This window comes from Amblyomma americanum, chromosome 1 (genome assembly GCF_052857255.1).
Source record: "Amblyomma americanum isolate KBUSLIRL-KWMA chromosome 1, ASM5285725v1, whole genome shotgun sequence".
NCBI lineage: Eukaryota > Metazoa > Arthropoda > Arachnida > Ixodida > Ixodidae > Amblyomma > Amblyomma americanum.
In genome coordinates, this window is record NC_135497.1 from 479,831,857 (window position 1) to 479,857,165 (window position 25,309).

The window sequence follows — 25,309 nt, forward strand, 5'->3', positions numbered from 1 at the left end:
ATTTTCAGGATAGGCGACAGCGTTGGTGTTGTGCAAGGAAACAAAAAACGTCATTTTCTGACAAGTTTGTCAGAACAAGAAAAACTTGCTAATGTAATTACTGATGAAGGTTAGTTACCAGCACTTTTCATGGGGTATTCAGCTAGAACCTTGTTAGAAAGTATACAAATTAGTAGTTAGCAAAACAAATATAGCAGGGGCATCACAGACTACTGCTATTTTTTATGAATAGCCTCCTTGTGGTGTTTCAATGCTTGCCTCCGAGTGAATGCCTTTTGGCACAAGTCGCATTGGTAGGCCTTTTTGCCCTTATGGGATCTCTCATGCCTCACAAGGTCTGAACTATCTCTAAAGGCCATGGGGCACAGCTGGCATCGAAACGTTCTTTCACCAGTGTGGTAACGAATGTGTGGCACCAGGTTCTGCTTCAGTGCAAAGGTGCTGCCACAATGGTCACAACGGTAAGGACGTTCACCAGTGTGAGTGCGCTGGTGTGCCTTCAGACATTCCTTTCGTGCAAAACTGATTCCACAGTCGTCACAAAAGTAAGGACGCTCGCCTGTGTGTGCGCGCTTATGTCTCTTCAGATGGGTTATGCGTGAAAAGCTGCTTCCACAGTCATTACATTGGAATGGGCGGTCGCCGGTATGGACTCGGAGATGCGCAACTAGCTCGGATCTTCTTTTGAATGTCTTGCTGCAGTTGGTGCATTCATGCAGCTTCTTTCCTGTGGGTTTACCCTTGTGGTTACCCATGCCAGAAGTAGACTCCATGCAGAGGCTCACAAGGTGCCTTTCACTGGTTGAATCATTCTCGGAAGGTGTACCATGGGTGCTGTGTGTGACAACTGAACCTGTGTTGTACAGGCAGAGTACTTTAAATAAAATGCAAGAACCAACAGTCCACAGTTCACTTGGAGTTAGGAAAAAAACTTGGATGCGGAGAGCACACTCATCAAAAGCCATGGATGTTTATCAGAAGTTTAATTCTACAGATCACGCCTAAGGAGAACTCACCTAGGCCTGAAAAAATGTCTAGACTCAATTGTGCATGCATGCAATAATTTTTACCACTGCCAAAAAAGGCAGCCTTTGAATTTATTCTAAGATGGTGCATTAGATCTTTGCACTTACATTACTGGCATTAGGTAAGACACTGTCTGAACTTTACGAAAGTGGGCTTAATATATAAACAAGTGCAGTCAGCTGTACTTAGCCCAATGCCATTTTTTGTTTTATTTGCTCCTCAGACAGTATCTAAGGAGGCCAAGGAAGTCTAAAAGCCTGGCAAGGCCTTCGTGCCCTTGTTGAATTTCTTGCATCAATAAACAGAACTCACAGAGGTAACAGTTCGGTGAGTAGTACACATATCAGAGAAAGCAACTTCCCAGAACATCAAAGGCACATGTAACTGTCAGTCAGCACAGTTCAGTAAAGTGAAGCTTCTGTATCCTTCAATCTATTCATTCAAAGACACTCTTCAGGCAAGCATATATGGAGAAAAGGGCCATTTCTAACCTGCCGAGTTCTGTCCAGAAGGTACGCCATGTTTATGGTCTCTGGAGCTCAGACCTGCATGTGAAAAGCAGATTACATCCATTGAGACAAAAGATTGCGAGCGAAACTGCTCATGTTGGGGTATGTGCATGACACTGTGAATATGGAATATAATCTCGTAAAACAGACTTTCAAGGTTGTGTAAATTCAGTAGGGAGAGCCTGAAAAGAAGAGTTCCAAAGCAAACATTCTTGACTTTTAACTGCATGCAGATGACTACTGTTCTTAAGCTCACAAAAACTGACAATTGCCTACAAATTAGAGACCTATCAGAACCAAGTCAACAGCCGTTATATTGAAAAATGAAGTTGCGCATTTTCTGCCTTCATGGAAAGGAGTCTCTAGAAAGGCTTAAGAACTAAGGAGTGTCAGTTATGTTTAATTACACAAAACACCGATACAGCCATCATTTCATTATTAAACGATTTAAAGCCACTAAAATGCGCAAAAGGAAAAAACTTTCAGAGCATGGCTACCGGTAAAAATCTCCAGGTTACAGCTGCCCATTAATGTTGCCAATATGCCTAACACGATGCTCCACCTCCATCATCTCCAAGAGTGTAATTAGTCAAGTCAGTAAACCACATCTTAACTGCACACTACTGTTTCTTAAGTACAGTTAGAGCATTCCATATTTACTCATTTATTGCCTGCGCCTCCAATTTCGGGACAAGGATAAAATTAAGTGAACTGTTATGACGGAGTTTCAGAATGCACTTCTAAATGCTGATCAGTTCATCAATGGGCTGTTTTGAAAAATGTTTAAGGTTACGAGCTTTTCTAACACCATAGAGGGCACAAAAAAAGCCCATCTCTGCGAACACACTGAGGATGTGAGGTCATCGCAACGAGAGTGGGAGCCGATGAGGACAATGGTGAATTTTCATGGCGCAAGGGCAACTGTAGCCAAATAGCAGAATGGCATCAGGCACTTTTGTCTAAACAAGGTGAGGTGAAACACCCATTTGCAAGCATTCCACACAGCAGAAGCCAGGGACAAAGCTTGTGTATTGAAGCACTGGTGGGTATTCAGTGGCACTGGGAATCCAACACTGCACATCCTACGCGTGAGGTGCATGCTCCAATGGTTAGACCAAAACTGTAGATGCAGTGAACATGGTCACAGGTTTTCAATAATAGTGCGACTTGTCAGCTTGTAATCAGCTACTGTGTTATTCTGAGCGTAATTGCAGCACTACACTGGTTTTACAGAAATTTTGCGATTCTTGAAGGCTTGACTCATATAGGGCCCTAGTCGGGCAACTAAAAAAGAACACTGCGGGTCATCAAATCTGGTAAAAAGGGTGCTACCTTGACAAAACAGATGCGCATAACAAACAGTATTACAAGAAAGCTGAAAAGACTTTCCCACAGAACACCCCATACAGCTAAATTTTACCTGCTCTTAAAAAGTCTTAAAATGGAATGGAAGATGTCACAATGTAGGCTAAGTGAACACAGCAAGAAACAGTTTTGAAATATTAGGTAATGCTATGCACATCACAAAATGAGGTCATCCACTTGAGACCAACCACAAGGAATCGTATTGCACTCTTCAGCAAAATAAAAACAATGCCCATAAAGCAGTGAACAGCTGCACATACAATAACATGTAGAGTAAACCAAACGATACTGATAGCACAGGTTTTGCACAGCTATAGTCTTCACAAAGCCCCAACCAGAAAACAAAGCAACAGTGTGAAGTAGTGGAGTCAAGGCCATACAGCACAAGAATCAAGATAAAGATTGAAGTGTCAAACATAGATGCATCGAAAGGATAATTATTCCAGGGCATGCAATTTTCCCCTTTGACGTTTCAGGTTTGGAAAACAAAAAAACAGCATCAATGAAAAATCAATGTACATGATTAACATAACTATCATACAGCATCAATGAAAAAAGTAATGTGCATGATTAACATAACCATCACACAATATCCACCATATTTGCATTTTGCTCTACTTCATGTGATGTCACAATAAATTTTTCACAATGACCATCACCTCCGTTCCGAAGATCTTTTGATCTCTGCCTAACAAGATGGGTTCTGGTTTGCCATATTTTGTGCCAAAAATGGAGTGCCTGGCTTGACTAAGAAAGCTGGAAGACCAGCTGGCACTTGTTCGTCAGGTATCACTAACTTCCTGGTGCTAGATTCTGAGTGACCAAATATACCGATTCGAATACCAGTACTGCTAAGTGCATACCGCTAGAATACATAGGTCGGAGGTTGCATTTGATTGCTGTACGTGCTCACGTGTTCTGTATGTGCCACGACTGAAATGGGAATCTCATTCAGAGCCTCATTTAAGCTGTTCTACCAATGTACTCCAATTTTTTCTGCTGCACGACTCTAGAGCTAAAAAAAGGAACCGGCATCAGTAACATTTGAAGAGGCCATAATGCATAAATCCATTATTCCCTTCTGCCCACTTTTTCTTCAAGGCAGCCTTCATTTCTGTGGAAAAAGTTACACTGATTACACAACGAGTCCACTAAACAAAATTGTTCTTTCGAGGGCGAGCCCATATTCCTCCTCCAGATCTCTGTAATTAAAACAATTGCATAGAAACATTTTTCATCAACTTTGTACATAAACACAATGCACTGAGGTCACTGTACATGCAATTTTTTAGGCTATGAGCACCAAGCAATAGAGTCAAGGAAGGCTGGCAGGTGTAGTTTCTTGCTCTGGAATGTTGTAAATCTTGGCTTATCAATAATGGCCTGGAAAATAACGGAGAGGAAAAGATTGTCACTTTAAAATGAACAGAAATGCCACAAGCACCACCACTTGTGTGCTTTTTTGTAAATGGCAATGCACAGAGCAGCAGCAAGCATTCCAAAAAACGACACCTGACAACAGATTGTATCGTTTTTTTTCCTAGGCACAAAATGTGAAAGGATATGGTCAAAAAAAGAAGTGCAACTGTCATTGTATATTGTATATTGTACGAACAAATACTTGAAACATGTTTTCTACAAGCTAAGACACAATGTCAATAGCGTTGTATCTGGCACAGCTGGTCTGGATAGTTCTCTAGGCAAAAACAGATGGATTTCTGTGAATGTAACTTTGCCCGTGCATATATGACGGTATGCGTCTACACATGTTGTCACGAATAGATTGCTTTCGAAGGTTCTTCCTCAGGCAGGATGTACACTTTGTTCTTGTAATAGTGGTTCTCATGATTGTAAAGTCAAACAGAGCATAGTAGCCTAAGCAGAAGTCTCTAAAGCCACAAGCAAATTGTTCATATGCTTTGTGAATACAGCACGTAAAATGCAGTAGGCACTCATGTGTTTGAAAATTATCTGGTTGCGTTTATGGCTTAATGCAAGTACAAAGCCAGATACTACTACTGGGGATGTGGATTTGCATGTTTTCAATAGTAAGGCCCCTGTGAAGTAAGGGTGGGAAGCATTTTGAGAGGTTAATGCTTGGCAGCTTGTAGTACCAGGACTCCATTTGTCTTTAATATCGAGCAGAGCAAGACAGAATAAGTATGCAGAAACCCAAATGCTAATAGTGGAGGTGCCTACGCGCTCTATATATCCAATAATCAAAGATTGCTGCAAGTGCTGAGAATTGGGTTTGTTGGTTACCGACTATATTCAAAACAGAGCGAGGACAGGGCACAACGAGGAGATACACGAGTGCTGAGTAGCAACTGGTTTTATGTCAAGAAGCTCAGCAACACACGTTATATAGGTTTGGCAAGCTAAGAACAACAAAAAATAATTCCAAAAATTGCATCATGAATGAGGGAACGGCACGTGCCCAGCTCGGCTACTGACAAGATCTCAAAGGGGAAGACTCAAACAGCAATAAAGGAAGTGTACCCCAGTAGCACAAGGTGGCGGGCCCATGCGGGCCCGACATGGGCAATGAGGGCTGGTGGCTGCCCGGAATAAACCTACATGGGTCCCTCGTGGGCTCAGTGCTGGCAAAAAAGTTTTGGGCTGCCCATTTTATGCCTGAGTGGGCCCCTCGTCAGCAACGCATGGGCTTAAAAAGAGTGGCCAGCCCACCTGGGTCCTACTACAGAAACATGCGGGCAACAGTGCGGGCTCTATCATGGCGAAGTGTGGGCAGCCCCTCTTGGGGCTGCCCGTGCAGCGCCTTGAGGGGACCACGGTGGTTTTGTGTGGGCAGAGAGATAGTATTCCCGCCTGCGCCCTACATGGGTCCTGTGTGGAAAATACAGGGGCTAAACTTTGGGCTGCACAGCGGCGAAGCGTTGTAGGCATGCAGTTTGGGCTGTCTGAGCAACGCCTACGTTGGTCCCGCATGGGCTAGGCGTGGGCACATTTGTCATTTCCGCATCTTCCCCGCCCCTCTATCCTAAACAGGGTATGAAAGGGCTAAGTATGGGCTGTATGCATGCCACCACAGATACATGCGGGCAACAGTGCGGGCTCTATCATGGTTCAGTGTGGGCAGCCCCTCTTGGGGCTGCCCGTGCAGCGCCTTGAGGGAGCCACGGTGGTTTTGTGTGGGCAGAGAGATAGTATTCCCGCCTTCGCCCTACATGGGTCCTGTGTGGAAAATACAGGGGCTAAACGTTGGGCTGCACAGCGGCGAAGCGTTGTAGGCATGCAGTTTGGGCTGTCTTAGCAACGCCTACGTTGGTCCCGCATGGGCTAGGCGTGGGCACGTTTGTCATTTCCGCATCTTCCCCGCCTTTATCCTAACCAGGGTATGAAAGGGCTAAGCATGGGCTGCATGCAGTTCGTGTGCATAAATTATGGGGTTACATGATGGTGAAGTGCTGGCAAACCCAATAGAGGCGGCCCCTGCAGCACCCTCAAGGATCCAAGGAGGCTAGCTGCGTGTGGGCAAACATACAATATTCCCGCCTACAGCCTAAAAAGGCACTGCGTAGAAAATACGTGGACGGCGCATGGGCCTATATCAGCCATTCCCACACATTCCCTACATATCTGGTAGAAAAGGGCTATGTGTGGACTAGGCAGTGGAAAAATGTGTGTGCGTGAACCTGGGCTATATATACGACGGTGAATTGCGGGCAACCGCGATGGGGGCTTGCCGTGCATCACTCTGACGACACTGTGTGTGGAAGCAGGAGTATATTTCAGCCTGTAGCCTTCGTAAGACCTGCATCGATTATTCTGGTGTTTGCGGTGCAGAAACATCACGCGTAAAGTTACCGATCGTTGCGCGGCGACACCTATGGACATGTAGTTCCACTTACATTAGCCTGGCTGCATATCCTACATTACATGTAAAAGGGCTGCATGGGTACCGCAGCGATGGAGCATGGGCGCATGGGTGAAGTGCAGGCATATATATATATGCTCAGTATATGGGCTGCAACTCAGCACGTTGATGAAGCCAGACAAATGTGGGCAAATAGCTTGCATTCCCGCGTTCAAGCTAAATATATTCTGAATAGAATATGCAATTAAGCATGTAATTTAAGTTATATGCGCTTCAAAATGGCAAAGCATATAGGTAGAGGAATTCCGGCTGCCAGCAATAAGTTAGGCGGTGCCCTCTTCCGACCTATACTCTGGTACAAATGGTTCTTGTCAGTTTTGTTGGAGGTCATTTGATAATTTGAACTTTTTATGGTCCCTTGGTGGTCGATTTAATGAGATTTTGCAGTAATACACATTTTGTTGAAATCTACAATAGCACCTTTGAGATTGACCTTTTTTTTTTGAAGTTGAGTAAAGCAGACTTGTTCTGCAGATCATATCTTTGTAGCATAAGGCGAAATGTGGTTTACGAGAAACTTAGTGTTGTGCTAAAAAATATGCAGTGAAAGCTCGTTAATCCGGTCGGCAAAAGACCAGAAAGAAAAGAGAAAAGCTAAGAAAACAATTTGTAAAGTTGTTCTGCAAGGAGCTGAAACATTGTCGCCTGCTTTTGACATGAAAACTGCACGGCAATGATGCATGGAGGCGCGGAGCGCCTTAGTCTAGCTGCAATTTTGTAACAGTTTGCAGTATATATTTACCATGACGCTAATAGCCACGCAAATAGCCACGCGCCAGCGCCTAGCGTGCTTCCCAACGCCGTTCAAATCCAGCGCGCTGCTGCCAGGTCACGTGGCAGGACGCAGCACACCCTCCTCCCATCCTCTCCCTCGGTGCATTCCGGAGTGATATCCGGCTAGGCCTTAGGCCTTACGCCGCGCCGTGCCGTGCTCCGTGCTGCTGCTGTTCGTGTGCTGTTTGTGTCTGACTTCAAAATTGTTCCTTCAAACTTCCGTTTGGATTTTTTGCTTATAGTAGCTTGCGCCGCGTGTCAGCAATGCAGCCGTTCGCGTACTTTGTGAAAAGTGACCACGCCGAGAAGCATGGAGCCGTTTCATATTGACAACACGTTCGGCTTCAACCGTAGCAACCGCGAAGCAAGAGAAGAAAGCGGTTACTGGAATGCGTCGAGTCTTCGTTTCCACAACACGTTCGACTTCAACCATAGCAGCCGCAAAGCAAGAGAAGAAAGCGGTTACTGGAATGCGTAGAGTCTTCGTTTCCAGGTGAGACCCATAGTGTAGCGCAAGAGTGCGTGCAATTTTCGACCGCGAAAATAAACGAGCGAGCGCAAAGGCGAGAAGGAGCGGAAGGGACGAGGCTCTGTCAGCTCTGTCCTGCTCGTTTCCCTTCGGCATTGCGCGTGAGTCACTGGTTGTTTCCGCGGCAGCAAAGTGCATTCCACATCGAATCATCAAACTGCTGGTCCGTCAGTGTTCACAGTGTATGCGTTGCGACGCGAGCGCCGAGGTGTATGCATAGATGCGTTTGCTGAATGGCAGGCGCGCGTAGGAGTCCTAAATGTAAATGTGGCAATTGTATACCGCCCAGCGAGGCGCGTCACTGTTTTGGGCTTTCGTTAAGGTGGTTGCCCGACTTCCTGTTCATTATTCGACGTGGGGCGTGATCGTGCACTGCCTGCACGCGTGTTTTTGACGCCAGTATCGGCCCGTTGCGAACTGCCGATAGCGTGCGCCGCTCGGTCTGTTTAGCGTTCTGTTATTCGCTACGCGTATGTGCCTCTTTATAGTAATCTGATGTGGCGTCTTAAGGTTAGAACACACCTCTACGAGCCGATTACACCAGCTGTCAACCTCAGAGTGGGAGGGGTGTGACGCGTCAAGGCATGCAAGCGACTGAGTGAACTGAAGCGACGCGTCACTGCGATACCGCCTGCTCGATCACTTTTGTAACATTGGTACCGTTGCCTGCAGCTGTAAAGTTCTTTTAGTTGCTGGCGGCCGTGAATAAAAGTCATTGCTAAATGATTACGAAGAAGTAGCCATATAAAAAGAGCGCTTTGTAACCCTTTCAAATTAAGTTGTTTCGAATAACCTAAGTAGTACAGAGCTGATCATATAAACTAGTGTGAGCAAGTGGCGTTATGTATTTGAAGTTTGGCTGTTTAAACATTTTCTTGTGGTTGTGTGAAATGCCAGCAATACAAATAATTATCAGGAAGTGCCAGGCATTGTGGGTGCAAAATACACAGCTGGAAATTATGTAATGCAGGTGAAGTGCCTTCTCTTCAGTAGTGAAGAGGTCTGAAAAGAGCTTCATCGGAGAAGATGTCTCCACTGTCCAGATTTGGGGCTGTTCTTGTCTGTGCCTGTTCAGCATACATTGCAGAGCACAAGTATGTGTCGAGTTTTCTCAGATCTGTTTTTTTTCACCTCTGCATTGAGATCAGTGTGTTGCAATGTCTACTTTGGACCAGAACGTTGATGGCATGTATTGGCATTCCCCTATTCAAAATAACGTGTGTGTCACTTCTCAATAGGTCATCATCAGATAGTGCCAGTTTAATGCTCAGAAAGAAGCAGTGCTTATATACAGGGGGGTCTCGGCTGGCCTCGGAACCCTTACAAAACTAGCGAGGAATCTGAGACTCCCTGTACTAGAATGTAAGGAGCGTATGAATCCGAAGCAAGCAACCAATTTTCTTTTTCTTGTTAGTGGTGATTGTTAGTGGTCATTTCTAAAATTTCGTGGTGATTTCTTGCAAGAATCATTAACACGTTTTCTTATAGCCAAGACGCAAAAAATGCAACGTTGACAGCACAACATACAGGGTGGAAGTAAAAGGGAAACCCGCACCCTCATACCACGATTGAGTTCAGAGCTGGCCGCTCAGCTCCAAGGCTACACAGCAACAACGAGCACAATGGCATAGCCTCAGCTCAGCCGCTTTCTCTCTCCCTCTCTAGTTCCCTCCCCACCCGTTCTCGAGTCACTAGAGACCCCCTTCAATGCAGCCAGGCTTTAAAAAATGCCAATATGAAGTAATGGGCTACAGGGCAGCATTCTAAGGTGATATTACAGCATGAGAACAATGCTTTTATTCTTTTTTCCTCTAGTATCCATCTCCCATGGCACTCCTTATAGAAAATCATAGTAGAAGGATAACCATGTCAAGCTTCTGCAGTAATGCCGGTGTCACATGGCACTCCTCAGAGACTGGTCCAGCAAATACGTCTTATTTCACTTGATGAAAAGAATATGAATGGTGTTATATAGTGCAGCTATGAATGCACCTCAAAGATGAGAAACATTAATTGGACTTTAAGCTTGACAGCTTCCCTTCTGTGGCCTCTCACTGTATAACGAAAGTAAAAACAGCGCTAATTTTTACACAGACCACACAGAAAGAACAGACAGGACAGCGCCCGTCCTGTCTGTTCTTTCTGTGTTGTTTATGTAAAAATTAGCGCTGTTTTTAATTTTGTTACACAATGTTACACCAACTAGTCCAGCAAGAGGTACTGTTAAATGAACTTTTCACTGTAGTTGCAATATTTTTACTGCCTCTAGACCTGAGTGGAAAATAAGCACCGTCTACTGCAAACTACTTCAAGGTCTGTTGAATTATAGCCTGTGCACAAAAAAGCTAAAAGTGCTAAATGGAAAAAGGTGAATGTTCACCATAAATTGTTACCTCTGTGATTATCTTGGTCAGTTCTGATTTTTTTTGCCATTTCACTTGCTTGGTGATGACACAGTGCAAGTTCAGTGAATATACTTGCTCTGTTACACTTACAGGAAATTAGGAGCTTGTAGTGACCTGTTTGACTCAGCCTTTCGGCATGCTACCTGATATCATAGTTCAACAAAGCTTGAAAGAAACTGCATATACTATGGACACCAGATGTTTGCTTGCGTCTTTTTTCAGATGCCTTAGACATTAATGTGCAGGTGCGGACAGAAGTAAACGAAGCGCGCCGCACAAGAAAGAACTGCTTTTCAGCGCCGCCTAGCAAAACCACGCGTAAGCTCAAAATCGCGACACGCATATGCAGGCCCCCTACCAGCGCAACCCTCTCATTGCTCCGCTCGCCTCGCATTCGGCCGTAGTCAGGGTCACGCTGATGATGGTTATGATCGGATGGTTGCGCTCTTAATAGCGAGCGGCCATTTCGGAGCGCACAGACCGCTGCCTTGATGCCAAAAATCCCGCGGGGGCGACGCTATCATTATGTCGTTTCATCTGTGACAGCTGTGGCGCGTTTCCATTGCAAATAGCGCGCGTCCTTCGAACTTTAGTTGCTTCTGGGATTCATTTCCATCTCGCTATAGACCAAATAAACTCAAAAGCACTCGATCCACCACCGCAGTTTCGGGATCATTTATACAGTTACCGTTCATTTTCGGCTTGCTCCTACGAGGAACCGACGGAGCGGCAAAACATGTGCCCTGTGTGTCTGTACTACACCACAGTGCTCCTGCATTGGAACCTCGCCTAGGAGGTCAGCTTAAAAGGAGATGAAACCGCCGCTCTTGGCGCTTTTTGCAGCGCGATCCAGCGTCTCAAGGATAGTGACTGCTTCCAAATGTGCTGGATGCAGCTGTTGGGTTTCCACACCTATATTCTCAAACAGACCAATGTCTAATGTAACCGGTAGCTGTGAAGTAATACAGCTCACACAGAAGATTTTGGATCACTTGCTGGGTTCGGTCGTTGCTCATACTTTGATTAGTGGGCGATTACGGATACTTATATGCCGAATTTCGCCCGCGGGGCACGCAACAGTGACGCACTGCTGCCGCGGCATTCATGTGGGTGAGACAGCGGGTGCTTGTAGTCATCCTAAGATCCAAAGGTGCATGCAAAGTGATTACCATGAGCTCTGCTCTGCACATGACAGCGCGATACGCAGCGCACTGTCTCAGTGGTGATAACAGCTGGATCCAGTATAGGGGCAGTTTGTCTCAGGGGAGACAGGCAGGGTGCATGCACTAGTGCTGCGTCAGCGCCTGGTAGGAACAAGGCGAATCATCAGTGATAACTGTAGAAAATTAACACAAAACTGCGGCAGTATGCCGAGTGTTTTGAGCGCGTTTGCTTGCGAGTGAGACGGAGCAGAGTCCCAGCGGCAGCAGAAGTTCGAAACATGCGCGTTGTTTGCGGCGTAAACACGCCTCCAGCTGTCTCAAACGAAGCGGCTTAATGGTAGAGCCTTCCCCGCGCAATTTGCCTTATCAAGACAGCGGTCTTTGTTTTCCGAAATGTTCGCTAGCTACACAGAGCACGACCATCCAATCATGATCATCATCAGCACGACACAGACGCCGGACGAATGCGAGGCAAGCAGAGCATCGAGAGGGTCGCGCCGGAAGCGGGCCTGCACATGCGCGTGGCGATTTCCAGCTCTCGTCTGGTTTGGCTAGGCGGCGCTGACACGCAGTTGTTGTGCGGCACGCTCTGTTTACTTCTGTCCGCACCTGTACATGGACCACCCCGTGATATTTGCTCTATGACTGGTAAATAATTTATAATTGTCTTTCTCCTTGTTGTTTCAGTATTATCAACCGAACGATGGTTGCGACGTGTAGTTGGTTTTCAGGTCATGGCAAAAGCAAGAAAACTGGTAATATAACTGCTACCATGGAATTTATTGTCATTCCAGCTTTTGAAACAGGCTGTTTTAGGTGTTGTAGTGAAATAAAACTGCATATCAACATTTATATTGTAGCCTTTTCCATGCCTCAGCAGACCTAAAGGCCAACTCGGCATGACAGCCATCATTTGGCTGATCAAGTCTAAACAACATCAGAGAAGGAAATGGAATTATAAATTATTTAATGATAGGCAAATACAATTTGAGGATTCATGTATTCTAATGTCTTATGCAGCGTGTAAAAAAACATGTGACCAAAGTTACGTTTTTATAGTCCTTGAAACTTATTTTTTAGGTGTTGTCTATTTCACTGTTCTCAATTTGCAGAGGTAGCAGTGTTCAGTACTGCTTACCTTCTTTTTGTTGTTCTCTTTTCATTCATTGCTTGGGCCCTGTTTTGCTGTGTTATTTGGTGTTCTGTAATCGCATAGTGCATCCCTTCTTTTTTGTTTGTGCACCACTTCTGTTCAGTGTTTTTTTTTGTAGCAGGCCTCATGACAGCTGGCAGCTTTCCTTTCATTTTTGCCTTCTCCTCTGACGGTGCTCATGGTACTAGACAAAATATAGTTTACTGAAAGGCTGAATTCTAAATTGTACAACATCATTAAGGTGCCCTCTTCCTTGTTAGCACATGCCAATAATGGTGATGCCTACTGTTGACAAGGATCTTACATTGACACAAATTTGTTTCACAAGTGCAGGGCATGCTTTGCTCTCATGTAGAGTTTGTGCATTTACAGTGTATAGCTTGTACATTGTCTCTTAGTTGGTGACTGACACAGTGGCCTCATTGGTTGGCTTTTATATTATTATGAAGGTTAGAATTTGTTTTTCTCACTGCTGATGAGCTTTACAGGAGCTTATGATGCCTTCAACAGTCATGTCTTTTTTATTGCTTTAGTTAGGATACTGAGGCTCAAATGAGCGAGCATCTGAGTCCAAAATACCAGTATAACTTCGTGCCGTTTGTCAGCTTTCTTTATGATGTGCATAACTGTTCAAGTAGGAAATAATTTCAGGTCTTAGTATCCTTCATTTTCTTTTGCTTTTCAGCCTTTATGCCAGATGTCAGATTTTGGAGGATAGTTTGTCACATCCTTCATCATTGAGTAGGTAGCACAATGTACCAGCCGTGACAATTGGTCATTATTACTAAGCACCCCACCTTCCCTTTATGAGCACACCAAAGCTGAGATCTGATGGCAACTTTGATGAGTATTGACACCTGAAGTTGTCTTGTTACAAGCATAATGTTACGGACCACTTTAAAATTTCCTTATGCTATTGGGTTCAAATCATGTTTTTGCTTGCTGTCAAACTCGCTCAACGGCACTTTCATTGTGAAAATTAGTATAACACTTGGAACAGGCAGCCAGGTCCTTCATTGAATGTGAGTGGTGCACACTGGAATCCTGCTCCTGCAGCAAATCATGTGGGTCATATTGGAGGTTGTGTTAAAAAGTAATGAAGCATAGATATGAAAATGGTGATAAACAGTTATTACCATTTTGTGGCCCTTGACCAATTTCTGTCTTTTAAAGGCACTGTACTAAAAAGAAATTGAAGTGCACTGGAGCCGCTGGAAACCTTTTGTGTGAAGAAAAGGCATACTGACTGCTCATGACAATTTGATGATAGTGCGAAATTTCAAAATGACCATTTTACTACTCCTTTATGAATATGTACTCTCTAGTGTCACAGAAGGTGTAATGACAGAACTTGTCTCTAATTTTTCTTTGCACTTCAGTTTTGTTTCTATTTATATTTTGTATTTCTTAGCATAAACACCACAGGCCATGCACTCCTTTATTATTTTGTATAAGGAAACAGTGGCAAGTCAAGTGTCTGCGTGTGGGCCCCTCGTTGAACACTATTCTAAGGCACTAAGTTGTTTGCCTTGGACTCAATAGTTTATGCGCTTCTAGCTGAAAAAATAAGTAATGTTTCGTTCAATTTTGACTACAAGAGCTTTGCTAACTAGGCAGCATGTTGAGGATACATTAGATTTACTGCAGGTCAACCGGCATTAGTGCCTTGCTTGACAAGGGCATGGGCAAGAACTGCAATTAGAAAATTGCTCTTAGCAGTCACTGCGAAGCCGCCGCGGTGGCTGAGTGGTTATGGCACTCGGCTGCTGGCCCGAAAGACGCGAATTCAATCCCGGCCGCGGCGGTCAAATTTCGATGAAGGCGAGATTCTTGAGGCCCGTGTACTGTGAGGTGTCAGAGCACTCTAAAGAACCCCAGGTGGTCGATACTTCTGGAGCCCTTCATTACGGTGTCTCTCAGCCTGAGTCGCTTTGGGGCGTTAAACCCATATAAACCAAACCAGTCACTGCGTGTTGATTTAAACTCTGGCAGTGCTCCTACTATATTTATTTTCAGTATTTGCTACCACACATACTAATCTGCGATTTTCAAGGATGAAGTCAATTTGTTTTCAATAATTGTGCAGTTAAAGTTGCATGTTCTAAAATTCGAAGCAAGCAGTTGCCTTTTGTACTTCACACTCCTATCAGAACTCACCACTATTGCATGACACCATCAACATCAAGGTGCAAGTCTTGTGTTGGTAATAAACGAAATGGTTTCTACTTTCTTGTTTCAACAGGCGTTAAAGCATACTGCTGTTGTTGCTGTGAAGCATACAAATACAATTATTATCATATTCCTGGCTGCAAATATGGCTAAGAATTTTTATATACGTGTTCTTTTTCCTTTAGGTGTATCTGAATTCAAGGTAGAGAAGGCAATGTATGACACCGTGTAGGGAATCCCAATGGATGCAGTATTTCACAAGAGAACTGCCATTCCCATCTGGTCAACAGAAGCAGTTGTACTATGCAGTTCCAGTGGCAAGTGCTCAGGAGGTGACAACGGAAGGCAAGGAAAAGGTTCTCCACAAGGCTAAGCGTAGAGGGCTGGGATAGTCGGTTCTGGGAAGAATTATGAGACATTCCAGCACACAAAAAATATGTCCGGTGTCCGTGGTGTGTATCCTCTTCGTTCGTGTATTTTTGTGCTCTGGAATGTGAAAAATGGATGCACTGAGAGGTAATTGCTAGCTGTAGCTGGATTTATATCAGGGGCATATACTCACTCCATCAGTGTATGTGAGAATTACGACTAAGGTTTGTTAGTGGTTTATAATATGAAAGCGCCAAACAAAGGATAATGCCAGACATACAAGACGTGATCAAATAATTGTAGATGTCTTCATGTGAAAGTTTATTTACAGGAGGTTAATTTATGGGTTCAGTTAGCTCGTGTGAGGATAAAAGCAACTTAACAGCCTAGGCTCTATGTTCACTGCGGCAGTGCATAACCAGTGAAATTGCTCATAATGAACAACTTTTAGTGAATATGTACTTCTCGTGCCATGGAAACAGAAGATGGACGGTACTTAGCAGTCATTTGCCCTGAGGATTTTAGCTACTGAGGCCTAAGTGATGCTGATTCAGTATAGGCATTCGTGGGTGCCGCCACATTTGCCATCGTCCATGAATCCTCTGGTTGCCTCTACTTAACGAAAATTTGTATGTTATAACTTGTAGCCATCACTGAAAGCATTTTGCATGAAAATAAGCTTGAATTGAATGCTAGCTGGCCTATTGTTTAACTTTCAGATGCATGATGGAAGTGACTGTTAGAGTCCATCATGTAGCCCATAATGAACCCCTGTTTGCCCTTACCTTCTCTGCTCTCTTGTCTAGCTGTTATGAATACAGTTTTACAAGTCACGTTCTAACTTCAGCTACTTCAGCTTACATGTAAAAAGATTTTGGCTACTTTTTACTGAAGCATACGTGTGCTTGAGCACTCTTTCGCTAGCTTTGCTGCATGCTTTGTAAAAATAGTTTGTAGCATTGAATATGACAAAGCATATCTTAGCCACTTTTTTTCACACTTAGCAGGGACGGCCCAGCGGGGCCTGTAGAGATGGCTCGAAGCGGTTGCAATATTTTGTTGCATACATGTTGGGAGGAATCATGCGACTAGTGAGTTACGTATATGTGTGGAGTAAACATTGCTACTTTGGAAAAGGCGCCGGTCTGCCATACAATGTCAGCGAAGCTTAACGAACCCCACTTGGTTTAAACTAATTTTGAGCCCTGCACTACAGTGTCCTGAAGCCATTATTGTTTTCTGCCTTGCTGTGAGAAGCGGATCTTGCAAGTGATCTGCCTGCTTAGAACCAGTCAACTTGTTAAGCTTATTCACTTAACTCATAATCAACTCGGATATTTTTTATAACTGGAACCCTAACGCTTGGATGCACGAAAAGAATTGCATCTCACTGGAAGACAGGGCGTGCTAGGCACTATAGTGGGCAATGCACAGTACGCAGAATCTAGTGTGGGTTTTGTATGTGTGCAAGTGTCTGCAGGTACTCTGCAGTCAACTGCACCAGAGGCTCAGGATGTATATAGCAAGCTATACCTAAACAAAACTCATGTGCGCTCAGGCAGCTTTGGTTTTAATACATTCAGCAGGAAAAATAATCTGGCAGCTTTTTTTTGCGCTTCTGTTGGGGTTTTACCAGTGCCAGAGTTCATCGCATCTTGTTTAAGATTTCCTTTCGAATCATTAACATTCCACCCTTGTCATTTTGTATGCGGCATTCAGCTGAAAATAAATTTCAGCAGTCGGCTTTTTATGATTTGCTGCCACTTTTTTGGAAGAAATGAAGAGGAATGGTCTTCTAAATAGATGCAGCCAGCCATGCAGTGCTTTACAGTTCTGCACCCTGTGCGCATAAAGTCTAAATACATGGATTTCGTCACCTTGAATTATACTCGCATCAGATATTTTTTTTTAGTCGAACTACATCTTGTCTCCTTTTTGTGCCCATCTTTATGGGCATCTTGTAATCATTGCTGTAATTCCTTAATTTCTCTTATTTTTGTTTTCTGCAGCAGTAGAATTTCCATATCAATTAATTTCTTTAGGCTACCAAGTATTAGTATCGCTGAGCCTGGTAATGAATCAAATTACCGGAGATGCTAGAGTGCTGTTGATTGTCTCAGAAAGCCTGACTGTGTTGGAAGGACTGTCATGCTCAATATCAGCTGCAATGCCAAAATATGACAGGTATTCAGATTATGATGCAGGCGTACCCAACTGTATTGTAAATATATGCAGTTAGCTATGAATACAAAAGAAAAACACAACGCAATAATTCACATTTTCATTCACACAGCATGTATATGAACAGGGGCAAGGGAGGAGGGACCTCAAAGTGTTTTTCGGTGTCTTCCCCCTTGTCCATGTTCATCGTTGTACTGTGTGAATGAAAGTGTGAAATACTTGCTCATGCAGATACTGATTTCAAGCAAATTAATGCAAGTGGGCTTCTTTATGTGAGTAGCATTGATTTACTATAAAGCAGAAGTCAGTTGATTTACTGTAGAGGCATTTCGAGTCGTATTGAATGTGTACTGTATGTTTGCATTACTGAGCTAAATTTAATAGCAGTATTTGCTGGTTGTCTTTGCACCGTGATTATTGTAGTGTATTTCACACAAATTCGTGATTTTGTTCTGTTGTTCTTCAGGCATTGTGGCTACACAGCTGGAGTCAAGCTGCTATCAGGGAAATTCAACCTATTCGACTTTGCCAGAAAAGATGCACGCTATGATGCTAGGGGCCTCCATCTTGACTATACTGCCAATTTTGTCTACCAATGAAGCTAAGGACGCTTTTGTGCAAATGTGAGCATTTTTTCTTTCTTTACGATACGTGCTTGCTCTTCGGCAAGAACAGAAATGATGTGGTTATGTGCATGCTCCAGTGTACAATCATGTGGAAAATTATGAAGCTGCGAGTGTGTGCCATACTATGCCTAACTGTGTGCAGGTGCCATCTGATGAAATGCTCGTGCCATCAAGGCCGGCGCAGCGAGATTGATGGATGTTAGTGTACCTGACTCGGCATCAGGAGTGCTTGCTGTTTTACACCATTTGGCATGCATTCGCTGGGATCTCTTAATTTTTCTCACGATAGTATGTCCAAACTCACAGCATTTCAATCAAGACATTCTACGGTATACCAACCACACCAAATCGAATGGTACATCGACCACACCAGGAAAGACCAAACGAAACCACACCAGAGCCGGTATTAGACAACCGGGTAACAGCACAGAAAACCAGACCAGAACGCACTAAAGCACACCACACTACGCCACATCAGGACCCGTGTCTGAAAATCCTGGTCTGGTCGGAACACCAGACACGGTCACACCAGAACCCATGTCTAAAAAAGCCAGTTTGGTGTAAACACCAGAAACGGGCTCGTGTTTTTTTTCGACTGGGTATATGGCATTTCTTTCAATAGTGCCTATGAACTACTGGCAATGTATTGATTCCTTTCAATATAATTTTGATGCATAGTGTTTTGTTCAGCTGTAGGTTAATTTGAGCCCTCTACACATGGTGAGTTCACTTCAGATTAAGTTGGGACTTCGAAATTGCCTCATGTTGCATTTGGATTTGTAGACCTGAAAGCTTCATTTTGTACAAGTGTATTTGAAAGAGGATTTTCTGTATATAATATCTAGCCTACTACAAGAAATTAGCACAAGCATTAGCCTTGCTGTTCATAGTGGCAGCTGACGGTTATGTTCTTACATCACTCATTTAGCTCCAGACTACAATTTTGCCATTGTTCAAGGTGGCCTTAAAGTAATGGCTTCACTTTTTCCCCCTTATCTTATTGTTTGGGAAGTGTATGCCATTGAGTCGTGCATAAAAGGAAGTTAATATGATGATGCAAAGATGGGCATTTAGAAGACAACAGAGAATTCTGTTATCATTAAGCTGAGTCACACCACTGTGATCATAGGTCTCTGAGTCCTCTGTATTATCCTGTTCTACATCCTTCTGAATTTTTGTTGACTTGCACATGGTTCCTCGAAGAGGGAGTTTTATGAATGGCTCAGTGTATGGTTTTCATGGCATAGTTCACTTTGTATAATCTGTATAATCTATTTCAGATCAAAAAGCTAGCACTCATTGGGAGTTGGGAGTGAGCCAGCTGATGAGGCTACAAAACTTATTATGAAGACTAGCGAAGACTCCTGTGGCCCTTATGTACACAATGAAAGGGCGGGCAAAAAAGATGCATTTAAGAACCTACGGCTGCACAGCGCAATTTTTGGTGAGTACATGTGAATCTTCTGAAGGCTATAGACACTTTGTGAACACACCATCTAATTGCAGGAAAAAGCTACTTTCAATCTGCCTGGTGTGGTTTTCAGCACTTCCGTTATCAATTACTGAGTAGCCATCCAAATATAAAGGACTATAGGTACCAAATTTTTGCTTGTGCGTTTTTTTCTTTCAAATCATGCGTTAGACATTCCATACATGTACGACCATTAAATAATTTATTATTTAATTGCATAGTGGTGGTTCAAAAGTGCCAACACACACGGACCAAGAGACGAGACACACAAATCAGCACTGATCTTACAACTGATTTTTTTATTAGGAAGAAGCACGTCATTAATATACACACGGAAAAACAGCGCACATGTGCGATGTCAACAAGACTCCTAGTGCTAGTAAAAGGTAAAAACCGCTTTAAAAGCATGTGTGTATCTGCCGAACCGCTACCCACTATGTAGCATATTGACTTCTCGAAGCGATAATGTAACAGATGGCGTACTCACGCACCCATTACTTTTTCTGATAATACGAAACGCCTCAGCTACTTCTCTAGTACGCTGGTCAGAATGAGCGAACAAGACATCAGTATCGTAAAAAAAATGGCGTACATTTGCACGTGAAACAATGCTTAGCTAGGTTAGTTTCTTAAAAAATTAGCGTGCTCCATGAGCCACACGTTAACGCAGTGGCCAATCTGGCCTATGTAGGTAAGGACACAGAACAGGGATTTGATACACTACGCCAGTCTTACACGGAACATATCTATTTTCATGATTTATATTGCAAGCATTTGTTCTGCGCCCTTCATGCTTTCTTTTAACTGCCGCCCCCACTCGTTCTAGCTTGTTAGGTGCAGGGTACAGAACCTTTACCCTATGCTTGCTCCCCACTTTTTTTAATCCCTGTCTCGTAAACCTTGCGTCCTCCTCCCGCAGCCAATTTTCGAAAATTGCTGTTGTCATCCACGCTCTCCCATTTGCAGTGTAGGCCACAGGTAGATTTCAAATGCCCTTGAAGCAACGTGGGTGTCTCGATTTTCCTACCACCAGCAGCTTTAACTTTTCATTGCCTGCCATATTAGCACCCACCAGCACGGTAATGCGCTCTTTGCTGCGCTTCCCACCTGTACAGGCTTCGCCTCTGTAGGCGAGAGTCTTCGATGGAAGCTCCTTGTAGAAGAGGCCCATCTCGTCGACGTTGAATACGTCTCGTGGCTCATAGCTGTTTAAAATCTCCTGCAGCCGTCCGCGTTGCCAGTCAGCGCAGACTTCTCTATTCACTGCATTACTGTCTCCTGAGATGGTTTTGAAAACTAGACCATGGCGCTTTTTAAATCTGCTAAGCCATCCGTCGCTGACGCAGGAATTCTCAACCCCTATTTGCAGGGCTATCTCCCGCGCCTTTTGCTCCAAAATTGGTCCACTTTTGGGAAAACTGGCACTTCGCGCACGCTTAAACCACAGAAAAAGAACCTTTTCAAGTTCTTCATACGGTGTCGTCCTCATACGCATCCGGTTGGAAGCGAAGGTCACAGACTTGACAGCTCCTTGAATGACGTCTTTGTTTTTCATGATCCGCGAAAGCGTCGACTTCGGGATGTCGAACTTCTTCGCGACTTCTGTTTTTGAAAGGGAACTTTGCTCAAGCTCCTGCAGAATTTGTAACTTCTATTCAAGCGAGAGCGCTTTGTGCGGCCGCTTCTTAACGCTTTCCATTACGTCGACGCACCGACAACACCGATCGCACGTAGGCCTAACGCAGAACGACAACAAAACCAAAATTATCAAGCGACTTACTGGATTGGCTTGTCCCGGCTATAGCGTTGGCTGCGAAGAATTTGTTCATGGTTGCGAGACTGCCGATGACATATGCGAGCACAAATACGCTCGGGAGGATTCCAAATTTTTAAATTTGTGCCGTTTAGCCGAGGGTAACACGTTAGTGGTGTTCCAATTATCCGAAGAATTTTACTGCGGCAGATATACGAAACCAACCAAGTAACCCTGCTTAATTTTGTTTATCCGTAAGTTTCATTTAACCGAGTTTCGTTTATTGGGCGTCCACTGTAATTCTGAGGCAGTAGCGGATTTCCTCCGAAATGAGAGGCGGGCACTATGTGATGGTTTTAGCGTAGATGTGGTTGATTTGTTTTATTCTCTTCCACACTTTGAACTAATCCCGTATGTTCAGCATTCTATTACGGATGAGAGCGAAGAATGCGTGCTCCAAAATGTTTGTGGAATCACAACTGGATTCTTTCTTTAACTATTATCTTACTACCTGAGTAACACGTTTGTTGAGTGGGATGGTCGTCTTTATATGCAAAAATCGGGTGTGTGCATAGGTGCCAAGGTAGCTCCTATTCTCAGTAACATTTATCTAAGCAGGGTTGATATGAAAGTTGAGACTGATCTAGCCGGTTATTGCATATGCATTTTCTGTTATGTGGATGATGACCTGGTGCTGGCTAGGTCCGTGAATCCAGAATTTGTGTCAAATGTTCATAGTTTTGCACGTAATTGGTCGGAGCTGAGGTTCACACATGAAGTCCCTCAAGAAAGAGTCTTGCAGTTCGTTAATTAAAATTCTCTTTCGAACCCAACCATGTCTGTTGGCAGTATTCCCCTAGAAGTGAAAAGTCCCTTTTGAATTACAGGTCCTTTCATTGAAAGCTTGCAAAAAGTGGCATCGTTACGGGATGCTTAGGCATGGCAGTAAAGAAATCTTATCACAAAATGATGCTGTCTCTTAGCCCAAATAGACAGATGTAGGTAAGCTGGTTTCTGGGACTCAGTTCTCGTTTCAAGTGCAGACAGTCCTCCATGAGCTGAAATCGGCTGCAAGTACCTCGGGGCTGGAAAAGGGCTCGGAAGAAGGGAGAAGAAAGGTAGTGGGTTATGCCATATGTCCACACCCTATCGCACCGGATTAAAAAAAGTGGGAAGCAAGCATGGGGCAAAGGTTCTGTTCCCTGCACCTAACAAGCTAGAGAGTTGGGGCGGCAGTTCAAAGAAAGCATGAAGGGCGCAGAAGAAATGCTTGCAACATAAATCATGTAAACAGATGGCGTAGAAGAGAAGACTGGCGTAGCGTATCAAATCCCTCAGTCCTGCGGCCTTACCTACATAGGTCGAATTGGCCGCTGCGTTAACGTGCGGCTCATGGAGCACGCTAATTCTTTAGGAAAGAAACTAACCTAGCTAAGCATTGTTTCACGTGCAAATGTACGCCATTTTTTGACGATACTGATGTCTTGTTCGCTCATTCTGACCAGCGCACTAGAGAAGTAGCTGAGGCGTTTGATATTATCAGAAAAAGTAATGGGTGCGTAAGTATGCCATCTGTTACATTATCGCTTCGAGAAATCAATATGCTACTAAGTGGGTAGTGGTTCTACAGATATTCACGTCCTTTTAAAGGAGTTTTTTCCTTGTACTAGCACTAGGAGTCTTGCTGACACTGCGCATGTGCGCTGTTTTTTCGTGTGTGTATATATGACGTGCTTCTTCCTAATAAAAAATCTGTTGTAAGTTCAGCGCTGGTTTGTGTGTCTCGCCTCTTACATGGTCCGTGTGGGTTTGCGCTTTTGAACCACCAGTATGGATCAACACCAACTAGAGCAATGTGCAGTTTTTCTGCAATTTAATTTCTTCTTGACGCTGTTTCGGTTTCATCAGTCAAACGATGACTGTGACATGTAGTTGGTGTTTAATTCACATGAGGCATAAAAAATTGGTTATATTATTGCCGACAGGTCATTTTTTGTCATTCCAGGCCTTGGAAGAGGCTGGATTAAATGTCTTAGTCAATTAAAGCTACATATCAGTGATTGTATTAGTTTTTCTAGTTGCATCATGTGACCAAAACATCAACTTGACGACAGTCGGCGTTCGGTCGATGAAACCAAAACAGCATGAGAGATGAAATTTGATTATAAATTATTTAGCGGGGTAGTAGGCAAGTACTACCTGGTAATCCATGTATTTTATTATCTAACGCATCATTTGACAGAAGAAAGCACGCAATAAATTTAGGTGTTTATATTCCTTTAATGGCTCATGCACCTTTCCGTTATTCTTATTATGGATATTTATGTTTATTATGGTTACGGGTATTAACAGCAAACGAAATTTGCTGATATTTCAAGCATTGCACATTGTAGATTTGCATACGGCTGTGAAGCATTTCCTGAAAGATGTGACTATAATAGTTTGTAAAGTGATTTTTATCCACCATACAGAATATCAGTTTGATGTGTGTGTTTATTTGTTCACTTTTACACCTGCTATGCAGCGCAGAATCCCAACAGCCACCATGGAAGGCAACAACAGAGTGGCTGCGTTCGTGGGATGGTGGTCGGAAAGTTCGGATGAAGGGGGCGGACCCTTCACCCCAGTAATTGGGGCTTTGTATGCAAGAATGCCCAAAATGTCTTGCAAAAACAAATAAATAAATAAGAAGCATTCTTACTTGCATTGTAATTTCAGTAGTAACATGTACACAAAAAATACTGATGAAGTGAAGAAAGCCTCTCTGGGTTGGCAAGGTGGGCCATAAGTCTAATTGGGTCGGTGGGCCCAAAGGCATACAGCTATTGGTTTTATATGGGTTACCTTTGTTGACTTCCCGCAAGTTATCACCTAAGAAGCCCACTGGGACCAGAACGGCTAAACCACAGGGGCCCAGTACGGGCTTGCCCACGGGTGCCCAGTACGGGCTAGCCCACGTAGGCCCGACACGGGCCAGCCCACGGAGGCCCGACACGGGCCAGCCCACAAAGGCCCAACACGGGCCAGCCCACAAAGGCCCGACACGGGCCAGCCCACAAAGTCCCGGCACGGGCCAGCCCACGGTGGCCCGGCACGGGCTAGCCCACAGAGGCCCGGCACAGGCCTGCCCAAGGGGATCCAGCGCGGAGCATTGTGGGGCTATGCAGTAAGCCATCTGGGCAACCCCTGAGGGTCCCCCCTGATGCCGAGTTGCAAATCCCGCACATATCCAACGTCGGGCCCCTATGGGCAGCCCGCGCCGGGCCCACAAGGGCCCGCAGTTCAGAGCCCCATTTGCGCTACTGGAGTAAACAAGAAACAACAGAACTTCATGACAAGCGTATAGGACAGCTAAAAGCTAATGACAAGGAGTGCATGAGAAACATGATGATGATGTGAGAGGGTACCACAAAACGAGCAAAAAGAGTAACAAATAAACATTTATAACAATGTATAAGGCAGCTTAAGTTTAGAGGCAGGGCGTGCATCATAAATTTCATGATCTAGAAATGTGATTTCCTAGGGAAACAGGGCGACAGACGGTCAGCTAATAAATGATGTTTTTCCTTCTCAATCAAGAGTGGTTCCCATATATGTGCCAAGCCTATGTATGTTCCTAAGGTTTTTGGAATAAAACTAGTAAATAGTCAGCGCTCACGGTGCCTCCTTACTGTGCCCTATCCTTGCGGTGCTTTAAACGCGGTAGATTGGCATCCAAGTGTTAATTGCAAAGGCAGATTACCTAACTTCAACCACCGCACGTAATAACAGTTAACTGCATGGGAGCAGTGCTTTTAAGAAAGAAGTGCACTGGGAACCAGACAGGAATTTTGTTACTGTAGCCGGAACATTTCATCATAGTATGAAAAGGGTTGTAGGTGACAGGGAAGATTTCCATGCTTGAAATTTTGTTTTACT

General features: G+C 44.1%; 1 protein-coding gene across 9 annotated transcripts; it reads left to right on the top strand.

The window, feature by feature from the left end:
- The first annotated feature begins 7,703 nt into the window (after positions 1-7,703).
- Positions 7,704-24,092, top strand: LOC144116067 (uncharacterized). Of its 9 annotated transcripts, none has more exons than XR_013311713.1 (8): positions 7,704-8,065; positions 9,072-9,195; positions 12,357-12,424; positions 15,177-15,336; positions 18,008-18,164; positions 18,310-18,416; positions 19,448-19,611; positions 23,916-23,969. XR_013311713.1 is itself a non-coding variant. In XM_077650723.1 (6 exons), exons 4-6 carry the CDS (start codon positions 15,210-15,212, stop codon positions 18,368-18,370), a joined length of 345 nt encoding a protein of 114 aa, XP_077506849.1. In that variant the 5' UTR covers positions 7,704-8,065; positions 9,072-9,195; positions 12,357-12,424; positions 15,177-15,209; the 3' UTR covers positions 18,371-19,435. The 9 variants fall into 9 exon arrangements, 1 of the variants encoding a protein (XP_077506849.1); XR_013311714.1 differs by having other exon boundaries at positions 23,921-23,969; XR_013311718.1 differs by lacking the exon at positions 18,310-18,416.
- The last annotated feature ends 1,217 nt before the right edge of the window (positions 24,093-25,309 follow it).